General features: G+C 38.9%; 1 protein-coding gene across 3 annotated transcripts in view; it reads right to left on the reverse strand.

The window, feature by feature from the left end:
- Positions 1 to 14,344, reverse strand: part of tiam2a (TIAM Rac1 associated GEF 2a) — a 128,176-nt gene that overhangs the window by 58,206 nt on the left and 55,626 nt on the right. For all 3 annotated transcript variants that reach the window (XM_089120069.1, XM_039650975.2, XM_039650976.2), the window contains exons 4-9: positions 13,712 to 14,177; positions 13,436 to 13,605; positions 11,898 to 12,122; positions 8,318 to 8,503; positions 6,262 to 6,408; positions 3,048 to 3,092 (exon numbers count right to left, since the gene is read on the reverse strand). In XM_089120069.1, the coding sequence (XP_088976195.1) occupies positions 3,048 to 3,092; positions 6,262 to 6,408; positions 8,318 to 8,503; positions 11,898 to 12,122; positions 13,436 to 13,605; positions 13,712 to 14,177 (1,239 nt within the window). The remainder of the gene's footprint in view (positions 1 to 3,047; positions 3,093 to 6,261; positions 6,409 to 8,317; positions 8,504 to 11,897; positions 12,123 to 13,435; positions 13,606 to 13,711; positions 14,178 to 14,344) is intronic.

A 14,344-nucleotide genomic window follows, 5' to 3' on the forward strand; every position in this document is an offset into this window, starting at 1 on the left:
ATATCAAGGCAACATGGAACATGTGTGAAGCTTAATTAGTAACCATGAAAACAAACAAGCAGTATTCAGGCAAACAGAAAACAGTGAAAACTAAACTAAATACCATGACTGATCATTACAAACGTACTATATCAGCAAGGAGTGGACGAAGCGAAGTGAGGAATTTCAATAATGACATTGTGCATAAGAGAGCTGTCGCAGAAACAACTGTTATATACGCAACTTTTTTGTAGCTTACACCGTGTGTTGCAGAACTCACACAACTGTTATTTTTTTAGTTTACTTTAGAAAAAAAGAGTCATGGTAACTTTACATTATAATTATACATCTGTGTCAGCTTTGTAGTTTCACTGATGTTATATTAATGCAATTATTATTGTTTTTCCATGGTTAAACTAATTTTTTCAAAATCATTAAACTAATCATAAAAACTCACATCAATAAGAGTACATTATTTGATGTATTTTTGTATTTTGAACTCTCCTATCCAGACAGCTTATTGTGCCGAAGACAAGAGATGATTGTAGGCATTTGACACCATCACCCGATCGTTAATGAGGTTAATCAAGGTATAAATTGTTTCTTGTTTATTTAATATTCAACGATTTTTACCTTTGTAAAGTAGATATTGGCAAAAACGACTCAATTTCAAGGTAATGTTATGTCTAAATTGGAATAAACAGAAAAATCATTTTTGTTTTGGTCAGGGAAGAAATTAATCATTTTATTGCAAATCTTTGGGACAAATTGAAAAAAAAATTGACTAAATAAACATCTCTAATGCTCACTAAGGGCTTTTTATTTTATTAAAAGGATTGCTATATTGTGCTACAAACATAAAACATTTACTGTAATTGCATACATTTTTAAAAATGTAATTTAAGCCTATGATCAAAGCTGAATTTTCAGCATCATTCCTGCAGTCTTCAGTGTCACATGATCTCCAGAAATCATTTGGATATTCTGATTTGCTCCTCATGAAACAATTCTTACTATCATTCATGTTGAAAACAGTTGTGCTGCTAATTTTTCCTGTGATTCAAAGGAAAGCCTTTATTTGAAATAGAAATCTTTTGTAAAATTGTGTCTTTGTCACTTTTGATCCATCCATTGAATCCATTCTTGCTAAATTAAGTTATAAATTTTTTTTCCTTTTCAACAAATAAATAAATAAATTGAACTAATGTCAAAAGTGTATTTATAAGTTTATTTAGAGTATACATATAAATATATAATTGTCAAACCCAAGGCTAAACAGAATTAAAGGACGAGTAACTATAATGATTAGCTAATTAGTGAAAATAAACAAAGAGAAGACAAAGAGGGAGAAAGAGACAAAAAAAGACACTTTGGCTTGATGGCTACCGCAGCATCCTCAGCAAAAAGTTGGCCTGTTTAATATTTAGCAACTATTATAGGGCTCTTATAGCAACCATCTGTGTGTCCCAGCAGGGTAGAGTATAGCAGGCTGTAATTTACCACATATGGCTTTTAATAATTCATACATTTCTCCCTCTGTCTGTCTCCACACCTCGGCCTACTGTGGTGTGAAATGGAAATGGGGCTTGTTAGCCAAGCTGGCTGGATCTCCCATTACACGATAGCCTACGTGTCAGGGAGGGACAGGGACTTCATCTCAGTGATTTCATACTTTTTTTGTTTTTGCTACTGGATGCTACCAAGATGTTACTAGATTAATTTAGTGACCGAAATTAAGAATTTTACTTTTCTTTATTAAGGGCAGAAATCTGAAGGGCAGAAATCTGACCCCAACCTTCCATTTATTATCTTTATGGACATTCCTGGTCATTACTCTATAAAAAAGGCAATTTAGACATGTATAAAGGTTTAGAGTAACATTCTATTTATTTGGAGATCTAGTTGATGCAAGAGCCAGTTTGGTTTACCTAATGCATTTTTATTCGATTATTTTCAATGGATATATTTTAATATTGATTTTTGTTTTCAGATTAAAAAAAGATTCCCACTGAGCTCATTGCAATACATTCTGGAAATGCTTGATCTGAGAAGCATACAGTATAGGCAATTTTGCTTTAGAAATTGGCCAAAATGAGGTGAACATTAAAAAAATAAAAGCTCTTGGATATATATATATATATATATATATATATATAATATAGCATTGCTGTGAAATAAATAGAAAAAAAAACAGAACAGTCTTTATCAATGGAAAGTGAGGAAAACACTGCATAGTCTTCACTACTATACAATATAGATTTTTCCCACTACATCTACCAAAGAGCAATGAGTGTTTTCTCTTTATCTTGATTAGTTTGATTAACATTAATGGCACAGACCGCAGCAGGAACATTAGGCTCCTGTCACTTTAAGAGCTAATGTACGGATCCAAAATACATGCAACTTATTTCACAACTGTTTATGCTCATTTAAACATAACAACTGTGTTTAAGCATATACTCGGGCATTTTGACACATTTCTGAGTATTTGACCGTTCACTTTGCTTGTCTGTCTCCAAATCAGTCTCGGAGCGTAAGCACACAAAGCCACTCGAGGAACAGTATCTCTTTCACGGCTTAATTCAGTTTAAATAACTCTTTTAATTATGGGGTCCTGCAGTTTAGCAACAGTAGACTGTATTTCAATGACAGTCACTGGTCTAGCAGATTTGGACATTAAGTTTGGGCTTTCAGGGAGGAATGAAAAATGCACTAATATACCAGCACTAGTTTCTTGCTGTCATTGGTGTAGCGTTGCTGTTGTTGTAATGTCTCCAAAGACATTGCAAATCTATTGTCCTTTTCAAACACCTGGTAGAACTGCCAGACCAGTGAATGTTGTGAAGCAATTTTAGCTGCACATAGAGAAAATGTCTAGCGAGTCTTGCGTTATCTGGCTCTTCTGATCAACATTTATAGAGACCACTGATCATATTATTTACTATTATCGGCCAAGCGTGGCCAAGCATTTTTTGCAGGTCAACAAGGGGTCAAACTTTAGAAGCATCTATATTTCTACAAGGAGCCATGCTATACTAGCTGTGATCCAGCAAACCAGCATCCCTTACCTGAGGAAGACCACTGTAAGAACAGCAGCTCAAATCACTGAAATCCTTTTCACAGGGACAAAGCCAAAAGAAAAAAAAATGAGGGATTTCCCATTTGTATACAGTTTAGGGTGGCAAAGAAGTGCAACAGACTCAACAAAACAAGCATTAGTAACTTATTTAGCTGCCACTTTTTATTCCAAACAACACAATGCTCTCATTGTAGAGACAGTCCCCCTGCAACAACCTGCTATTAAATGCCTTGCTCAAGGGCACGATCATGACAGGAAATCTATAAAGTTCTCCGGCTCATGGGTCACGCCTCTCTGGGTTTAAACAAATGGCCCAGTGCAGTTCCTTTACTGCCAATTTACCACCATTATTAGCACAGTGCAGAAACATGTCAACAGGGAGGAAACATCATCAAGAAGAAGTTGTTTTATTTAAATAGCACACATATACCGTATTTTCCGCACTATTAGGCGCACCGGATTATTAGGCGCACCGGATTATAAGGCGCACCTTCAATGAATGACCTATTTTAGAACATTTTTCATATATAGGGCGCACCGGATTATCAGGCGCATGATACTGCAGTCAAACGTTTGACTGGGTTTGCGTTATGCATCCACTAAGGTTAGATGTGCTAAAGGGAATGTAGCAAATGCGCGGCGCCGGAGGCGTTTATTAGTAGCCTAAGCATGAGCGCGCTGGGGCGGCCACGTAACTTACATTCGCAGCCTGACTCATACGAGTATTCAATGTGCGGCGGCTCGCTGACAGCAACAGCTGGCTGTTTTGAATGAGACGACCCGGTGAACGGGGAGCGCTTTATGAACATTCTGTGACGCGCGAGCAGCACCGGGGACAGTGTGTCTGTTCGTGTGTCTGTTAAGAGTGAGCGCTCGTGAGCGGGCACGTGACTTACACACATAACCTGATTTATACGAGGTTGAACTGGCCATGTGACAGAGCGGGCATAAGATGAACACGAGCGAGAGTTCGCTGGCGATTTTAATAACGCGGAGCGTTGTTAACCAATTGATCCATATATAAGGCGTTTTTTGAGAAAATTAAAGGCTTTTAAGTGCGCCTTATAGTGCGGAAATACATGTTAAATAGATATGTTTTTAGCTTGAAACAGGCTCAATGTTTTTGAGTCTTGAATGTAGCCACAGATGAGATATTACGAAGTGTAATACATAGTGAATTTCATAATTTAGGAGCATTAACACTAAATGACCTTCCACCTACAGTAGTTCACCAGAAACGGGAGATGGACGTTAAGCCAAGTTCAGCTGATCTAAGGGACCGGGCAGGGCTGTAAGAGTAAAGTAGAAATGACAGATATGGAGGTGCAAGACCATTTAATGCCTTGAAGTAACACCAGGGAACTTTTCAACCTTCATAATATATTTCCAAGTCTCTTGATGGTCCATCTACTTACAATAGGTTGAATGACACGTCTGCCATAGCCTGACGGGGTCTGTAGTGTGTTTAATCGTACTTTTAAACTTCGGGTTTCGGGTAGTAACCCCGCGAACAAAGAGAACTACAATATTTGACTGCTTGACGGCATATACGTCACTTCCACCACCACCCCCACTTCCTTAAAATCGGATGTGCGAGCCAAATGTTATAGTCATGGTCAAAGCAGCACAGAAAAACAAGAAAGCAAATGTTTTATCGGACGAAAGCAAAAAGAGAAAAAGAGAAAGTAATCACGTTAAAGGCAGAACGAGGACTAACTTTGGGCCAGTGGCGTAAGCTGAAGGAGGAGGACGGGGGCGAACCGATGCGGACTTTGCTTGCATACTAGCCTATCTCTATTCTCTTTGTTTGTTTGTTTTTTTTTACTATGTTACGGAAGCTATCTTATCCTCCGTTTATCTTCAAAATAAAGTTAACTGGTGTTTTAACTTCTAAGCGGTTAACGGTCTAAAAGTTTGGTAGGGGCTACATTCTTGCAAGGAAATATATAAGATGTACAAAATCATATTTTTGGATACTTATTTAACGTCTGTGATATTCGTTTATTTTTCTTGCCTCAAGCTGTAATGCAAATCGATTTTGCGGATTCATTTATGGTAGCTTGATATTATAATATCAACGATATATGGTTATTATCTACCACTCAAACATTGCATTGAAGTATAACCAATAGACTAGGCTACTATAATAATGCTGGCTTGTAAACGTAAGCATCGTGATCATTTGTCGTTAGAAAAAAAATAAAACCCATGTAATGATATTCATATGACATGCTGAAATATATGTCACTGTACCTGGGATGAAGACATTTCACACGCGACACAAGCAGAACACCTGCATGCGACCTCCTCCTACAGTGTTCAGGGCTATATCATGGTTGTTGTCAACAAATGCGCGTGCATGTATGATGACAGAGTTTACGACAGCAGTAGAGGACAATACTGTTTCCCAACTGTAGGGGGACCCCGAGAGTAAAAAATACCTGGTGTTACTTTAAACGTTAGAAGTAATAGCTTAAAGTGAATATGTGATGCCAGTGAAGGTCATGAAGCAGAGGAGTAATGTAAGCAGAACTGGTGGGGGTGAGAACTCTTGCTGCTGAGTTTTGAACAAATTGTAATCTTGCAATGAGTTTTTTTAGTAGAGAGGTTAAGCGACTTTTGACGTCAAGTCATGATGCAAAGGTCCCCTTTTGGGCAGACCAAGAAATAGAGCATTGCAATAATACAGACGTGATGTGATAAGTGCATGAATTGCACTCAGATTTCAGCATCAGCTAAAGTGAGACAAGATCGAAGACGTGCAATTTTACGAAGATGGAAAAAAGTTTGGAAAGATGGAAAACAAGAGAAGAAATATGAGAGCCAAAAGATAGAGTTGAGTCGATTAAGACACCAAGGTTATCATCAGTTCCATCAAAATCGCAAGGCTTTACACTTGATAAACAGAAATGGTTACACATCCTAAAAAACCCTGTTTATTATCTTGGTGCATTTCTGAGAAAGGCGGTGGAAAGGGGCGCAAGAACAACATTTTTAATCCTGTCAGCTCTGTAATTACTAACTCTAGAGAGTCTTTATTTATCAAAGTCCTGTTATTTGCACCTGTGGGAGGAATTTCCCTCCAGCATGACTCATGACTTTCAAAACAAAAAAGGTAGGAAAATTGATATGCAAATGTGTTTTCCGAGCATTTGTGTAACGGCACACAGTCACGACTGGTTAAATCAGACAGAGTGCAGTACCTGAGAGACAGAAGACTTCTTTTCATGACCTCGCTTGGTAAGAGTATCAAGGCCCTTCAGGGATGAAAAGACCCCTTTCTTACTGCGACCACGATGGGAGAGAGACAGAGAACGCTTTCGCATTGTGGCCTCGTCTCTGGAACAGATCTGTAGAGCAACAGAGAGAGATTGGTGTTAATGGTAACTAGGCAAGGATTTCAGTTTTGGAAATGGAAATGGTACAAATTAAACGGAGGATATGGCATCTGCTTCAGGTGAAGAGAATTTCAGTAGAGTACAACAGTTTATTAGAACAGTACCATTCATTTTTAATAATAATGTCCTGTCACACTTTAATACTTGTAAAGAAAAAGATGTGTATAGCAGCTGAATTCCCCATGAAGAACTAGACTACCCACAGTCCTGATCCATCGATCAGAGAAGTCACTGTCGCCACGGAAATGAGAATCATGCCAAAAGAGCTCAGCAGCAAATACAGACTCCCAAGAAGCATGGCAAGTTACACGATTGAAGCAAAACTACAGTGTAATATACATTTTATTAGTGCTGGGCAACAATTAAAATAAAATAAAAAATGTTTGTGTTTGCATATTATACTGCATGTGTGTGTACTGAGTACAATTCACCTTTGGCTAAGCCCCGCCCCCCTTAGTTACTGTTGCTACATCCGTCAAACTTCATCTGCGCTCTGCATGGCTTATGCTGTAACAGCTCTTCCTGCTGAAATGTTATCAAACTTTTATAAAGCACTAAAAGCAGCAAATAAAGTGTCCGATAGAAGTAGGCAAAAGGGGCTGCAATATGCGTTCGAAGGCTATATTCAAGACAAAAGTTACAGGTGAAACGCAAGAAACAACAAGGCATCCAAAATAGAGGCAAAAGCATAACGTTACCGGTCACAGTCAAAAAATAAACCACCGCATTTCCTACTAATCGAGACGGAGGCTGGGACTAACAATATCAGGGAGCAACACTGTTCATGCAAAGCTGGGTAGGTCTCTATTCACTTCTATAATCGTTATTACAAAGAGAAACAGACTACACAAGTAACTTATAACGTATTTATTAGCAGCGTGTGCTAGCGTATCAACAACCGGTATGAGAACCGAAATCATAACCTAAAACATTATAAAACAGTCTAACTAGTATAACTTCACACTCACAGTAAGGTTAGAAGTAAAAAAAGATGTGCTTGTTGATCTTTGCGGGGTTTAGCAGACTGAGGACATCCACACAGTTTCCAGACGACAGACGACACTTGTCAGGATTTTACTTCGGTTTTGGGAAGGGAAAAAACGGACACCCCCCTCCAACCTCTCTGGGAAACGCGTATCTGTGTTACAAATGCCCAAGGCACAACGTTTAACCATATTTTGGATAAAACTACGACGGTAATAGCCTGCCGAGACCAAAAATATGAGACGCCTGTGTTAAAAGTCAATGGAGCACTGTGATAAAGTGTCCGACCTCTGTGGGAGCTCGTTCTTGGCTGCGCTGTGATTGGTCAATCTACATTCTAGGGCGTGGCTTAGCCAAAGGTGAATTATTTTGTACATATAAATACACATGTATGTCTATAAGAATTTTTTTTTTATGTATATAAAATATTTATATTTATATATAATATACATTATGTATATGCTGTAATATACAGCATATACATGCAAATATGTATGTATACATGATGCATACTGTATGTGTGGATTTATACAGTACAAAATAATTATACACAGTACACACACATACATTATGTAAACACAAAATTTTATTTTGGATGCGACTAATCGTTGCCCAGCACTAAAAATGTTATATTGTACTGTTGTTTTGCTTCAATCGTGTAATTATCAATGCTTCATAGGATAAGTAGTGAAATGCTAAGTAGTTTATAACTTGTCCCTTTGCAAACTTTGTTTTAAAGCAATGTCATTGGAAGACAAAAGTTGTGATTCAACTTGTGATTTTTTTTTAGATCGTCATGGAGAAAATTAATTAGAAAAAAAAATGTCCGGAACCACTTAAAAAGTGGGCGGCAGCTGTAGTGTTCAAGGATACTAACCAGTGCATGGAAGGAGGAGACGGAGAAGATTCCCAGTCGGGCCAGTGCAGCTTTGGTTGGGCGGCTGGCCGTGGCCAGGAGGCTCTTGGGATTGGGTAACTCGCTGCCCTGCAGACTGGCCAGGTAGCAGCGCATGCGGAAAAGGTCCATGTTAAAGCGCTCAAGATTCTGTTCCCACTGTTGGATCTGTCCGCAAATTAAAAAAAATGGTTGGTGAGGAAGAGCGTCGCAACCACCAGTTAATAAACGTCCTTTCACAAGAATCATCTGTGATCTATGGTGGCAGAAACAACATGAGTAATGGATCTCTGGGGCTGTAATTGCTCTCAGATGTGACTGGGGCATAAAGGGAGTTTTTTCCTCCAATCTTCAATTGTCATTATACTTTGTAATACAATCTCATAGGGGAAAAAATTGGATTGAATGCTTTGCTCTTTTGACAAAACAGATGAAAGAAAAAGAACATGCCAGGGCCATTAGTCACAGCTCTATGAACATTATCACTTTGCAGATGAAAAAAAAAACTCATCTCACAAAGCTAGACATTCAACTAGACTGGTCAAAATTGCAGACAAGAACCTCCCACAGGAAGAGATTGCTGTCTGACATGTAACATGACCAGTGTTTGTTTTGTTTTAATGTATCATAGGCCCTTTATACACCGTCTGAGGCCACAATTAATAAAAGTATAACTACACCAATAATGTTATTAGTGTATATTGTTCACTCGGTCCTTTTATGAAAAATAAATACAACAATTTAATTTAGCAATAGATAATTGAAGACAGTGAATAAAAAAATAAAAAAAATAAATCAAACGGCTAATCAGGGCTTGACATTAACACCCGCCAAATAAAGCAGTCATTTATACTAGCCACTTTGGATTTTATTTGTATTTTTTTTTTATAGAATATATATATTTTTTTTAAATGTACTCTTTTAAATAGGCATCCGAAATCATAAAATGCAATGGAGTGCTGTCAAAAAATATATATTTTTCATTGCATATCAATACTGAAATGCTTCCAAAACTAATTTTCAGGAGAATAGATATAAAATACCAGCTGCGCTTTCTCTCTCTCTCATCTCTCCGACAGCGAGTGACACACAAACCCTCCTCCCCTCACTCACTGCTTTCATTTGCTCCAGATGAATATTATTGGTGTTACAGGGTTGTTGCTTGAATTTTGGCATGGGACTGCGCACACATAAAGCTGCCTCTCAGTACTAAATTGAGTTATGTTTGCTTATTATTGTGCATAAATGGTCAAATAGACACAAAACAATGTCAAAATACCAGTTAGGTATGTTTTAAGTGAAAGTAAATAGTTGAGAAAGAAAACGCATACATAAAAGTATAATGGATCCGTGAGTCCTGACAGCAGTCTGAAATACCTGCTGCAAAATATAAACATATCTATATGGCAGTTTACACCTAAGGAATTGATGTCAAAATTGTGGCCAGTGAAAATGCTGAGTGGATAGAAACTTTTGAAAACCACTAGCCACAGGGGGGGTCGAGCAAAAAAGTTAATGCCAAACCCTGCAGCTAATCAATAACAACACTTTGGCATTGATTTTACTTTTGTATGTAGCCTGTATGCTTTGGTTTTGGCTTTCAGCATAAAGTCATACCACTGGCAGATAACACTGAATCTAAAGACACTGTGCCATTAGTTTCTTGACTTTTGGTTTATTAAATCCTACCAACTCAACCCCACACTGTTAAAACAAGTATAATGAGGCTGGATATACACTGTGCTGTTAATCATGGGTCATGGGAATAAGTAACCATAAGTCATGGGAACTTACCCTAACACAGGGCTGCAGTTTTAGGAGTGTGACACTGGATACAGGCATCCTCCCATTACTACAAAAAGAGAGGCCTGTTTGCTGTACTGTAGCTCAGAGCCCATTAAGAACACACCAGCTTGCCTAAGTCTTGGAACCGGTTTTAGAAATGTGTTCCAATATTGTCCAAAGGTAATTGATACAGCATCAGCTGATAGCTACCTGTGTTAATTAGGTGAAGATATAATAGTTGAAAGTTCTCACACAGTCTCTTCATTGACTGGCTGATGCACATAGGCTTAATTTGCAGGTGGGACATGTCCCCACCACTTTTTGCCAGGGTCGATTCTGTCCCCACCACTTTTTTTTTTAACATCTCACAGCATGGATGTACCAAATGTACCTAATGCAAAGGAAACATCTCCAGTTGTCAAGTAGAGCATTCATCCAGTTAGTTTGTGTTAAATAAGAGGCAATCTGGCACTGGAATGTGTTGTTTTTGAACAGTGTTGCCTCTGTTCTCTCGCGGCTCATGCAGTCAATCTTCAATCTAACGCTGTTGTGGGAAGCAGAGTCTCTCTAAAATTTGTTACGGTGAAATCACAAAACAAAATGCACACAAATGTGTCCATGCTCTTGATATACAATCACTGATGAACATTTTTGGTTTAAGAAAAGAAAAAATCTATACGAAAGACAGATAGACGCACCAGAAATGTTCCCACAGGCCATTAGGACACACAAAAATGTGTACATATACTCACTGACATAAAGTCAGTGACAACTTCTGAGACTTGAAACAAAATTGCAAATAAGAGGTACCAGGATGATAATGAGCTTATAAAGAAGATTGATACTTTTTTACATTGTCATTCAATGCTTCGTGTTACTAAATTTCTAAAAGATGCGGAGTTTGACACACTTAATAAGTAAACTAGATTATGCGTGAGTCTGGCCAAATTTCTTTTTGCCTTCGGAGGTATATGTATTTGAAATAAAGCAATGCTCACTACTTCTGGATGGGCGACATTTCTGACAGTAGTTCTAAAATGTTTAGTTCTACAGATTTCTCCTTCATTTGTTTATCTGACACTGATTCATATAAAAGGCATACGTTTAGTTAAGATTCAGAGGATGCAAGACATGAGCAACACCTTAGTTTGGGAGGAAGGGTGAGGGAAGGTCAGTGGAGACTTTAAACTGCCCAGCTGGCACTGACTTGTGGAGACAGACAAGACTTCAAAGTAGTCCAGTTTCTCAGGCCATTCTAACCTCTTCCCCTTCTCCAAATCCCTCATCTAGCCTGGCACCCCTTTGACTCCCCCTTTGACCTTTGCATCAACTTCAGAGGTTCCCATGAAGCATTACCTTGATTGTTATCAGGCAGTGGGAGAAAACTACTAATACCATCGGTCAACTAAAGCTATGTGGGTCATGCAACCTCTAAAGCGGTATGTGGCAGTAAGATTAACATGCCTTCTGTTAACATGACTAAGCTCTAAATGATTAATCCCAATGTTTCAGTCAAAATGGGGAATTTAGTAAATTCTTAGTAAAACCTTGTCAACACATACACATCTTATCACAAAGCCTCAAACATAATGACTTGGTAAAAGCAGTAAATTTTTTAAATCTTCACATGTACACCTTAATTGTCTTTAAGAAATTCATGCACTTTTCTGTCTTTCCCTGTTCAACATATCTCACTTATTAGTACATATCAAGCATATCTGAAACAAAAAAGCACTATATAACGTTGTTACACCAAATTAACTTGATTGGTTCTTGCCTGGTTTTCAATAGCCTTTCTATTTTTGGGGTCACCAACGATGGACAACTGCAGCTCTGCCATTTTCCTCATCTTGCCATCCATGTCGATCTTCTGGAGAAGACCACGGATCTGCCCACATAACAAACGCAGTGTGTCCTCCTTCCCGTAGCGTTTTGCAAACAAAGACGCACTAGCCGAATGAATGGCAGTTACCCAGTTCTCCAGGTCAGTTTGGTTGGAGGCCTAGAGTGGGGAAAAACATACAAGAAAGGAAATTTGACACTTTATACATAGAAATTACTGTATAAGTATCACAAATAAGGTTATTTTATTAGTGACCTAGAAACTTTAAACTTCATTTTACATACAGTATATAATAACAACATTACTTTGTTTTACGTTTTTTCGAATCCCTTCAAAATGTATGCCTTTTCAATTATTTTAATTTTCAATGTCTCAGACTTTTGGACCCCACTTTGTATTTGTCTAAATTTGCATTTGAGTATTCCACCAGAAACATTACTGACAGAAAAATGTGTGTGTAGTTTTTTTATTTTTATTTGCACACTGCACTAATCAGCATTTGAAAAAGCAAGAGTTTGTCTGGCTAACTAGACATCAAAAATGATCAATCATTCTTACAACAACAAGCAAGTTGCTGATACTCTCTCGATATAATGACACTTTACTGGAATCTACTCTCACTTCAGTAGTAACATCAAAAAAAACTAAAACACACTATTCCCGGTTGAGTTGAAAACACAAAGAGCATGCTAAAACAATTTAAAGTCAAAATGATAAACATATAAATTGCCATGCACAACATGTCATATGGTTTAACATATGGTTGCATGGGGTGAGTGTGTGGGACAAAGGGACTTAAGGCCAATTTATACTTCTGCGTCGAGGGTACGCCGTAGTGTACGGCGTTGGCTTCGCACGTAGGCGACGCCGTTGTGAGCATTTATACTTCTGCGTTCAGGTATTGGTTGCTCTGCAGTACTGCTCCGAAACGCTAGGAGGCGGCGGAGGGTTTTAATGTTCCACTGTGTTTAGATTCCTCGCGGCTAGGTTACTACAAGCAATAGCGACTGAAAGAGAGTGGATCATGTTGGAGTTGGAGCTTTTTGGGGTGGAAAAACAGTTCATTTTAGTGAAATTACTAAAACTGAAAGGCAGAAATGAGAGAAGACGTCAGAGGAGATGGTACGTGTGGAAATGCGTGAGAAGGTACGTGCGGAAATGCGTATGAGGAAATACGATGCTACCAAGACGACCAATCACCGATCTTGCGGTCCGCGTCGTCGCGACGTGTAGTTACATTTTTGAAGAGGTGCGCGTCAGGCAACGCGGAAGGGTACGCGGTATGGGACGCGTCTGTGCGTATGCTACGCCGTACCTACTGCACGCACCCTACGCAGAAGTATAAATTGGCCTTTATGCTGTGATTAGAGAACTACTACACCTTCAGCTCCAGTTGCACTCTAGAAACACTGCTAGTGTAAAACACAATTGCGGCACATTACTTTGCAGGTAAGTGCAGGTTTTTAACTGACCTGAAAAAGGTAGACATCACCATAGGTGTTACTAAGGCAGAAGACATTCTCTTTCTTGGGGTGCTCAGGAACAGTCTGGACTACACCGTCCTCTGCTAACAAGGCATAGCATGGAGACTCTGGTTCTGAAGAGGCTTTTCCATAGGTCTCATAGAACAGCAATGTGCAACCTGCAGGAAAAAAAAACCTTGCCATGATCAAGCTGTTTCTTTACTGCACAAACATGAGTTGCATTGTAAATCATATTGGTAGTTTAAGCCATCATGGCATACTTACCCTTTAGAGTGACCCAGAATTGCTTCCATTTTCGACGGCCCACTAGCTCTAGTTTGTGGTCCTTGTGTACAGTGAGCAAGGGCTTGAAGGAGAGCCATCCGGCCCGCCTAACAACACCTTGTTCTTTCTGAAACAGCAAGTCCAGCTGCTCTAGAGACCCTAGCATTTCTTGACTACTGCTCTCGATCTCCTCAGAGGAGCTCTCACACCAGTCTTCTGGAGGCCGGCCAGTCTTCAACTCCCTCATGAAGTTCTTGTAGATGTTCTGCCGCAAAACATCAGTCCCAGAGTGAAGGGCACCAGCAGAGCCGCTGCAGGTGTTCAGTGTCAGAGAGTGAGAGCGGGTTTGAGACATGCCGTTGGGGAGAGTCTTACAGCTGGAGACCTGAGAGGGAGAGCTGGTATCTGCAGTGAGGACATCCACACCACTATCAAAGCAATCCACAGACTCGCTATATCTGGAATCCTACAACAAACAGTAAAAGGGAAGTATTATGAGAATGAGGTTACATTTACAGCTGAAATCCTGTTTACTTTATCAAAATATCAGTTTTCAAACAATTAATGATTTAATGAAACTTGTACATAACACACAATTCATCATCACTTTTGAAATCACTTTTGAATATTCTA

This window comes from Pimephales promelas, chromosome 15, assembly GCF_988280905.1.
Source record: "Pimephales promelas chromosome 15, fPimPro1.hap1.1, whole genome shotgun sequence".
NCBI classification, from domain to species: Eukaryota; Metazoa; Chordata; class Actinopteri; order Cypriniformes; family Leuciscidae; genus Pimephales; species Pimephales promelas.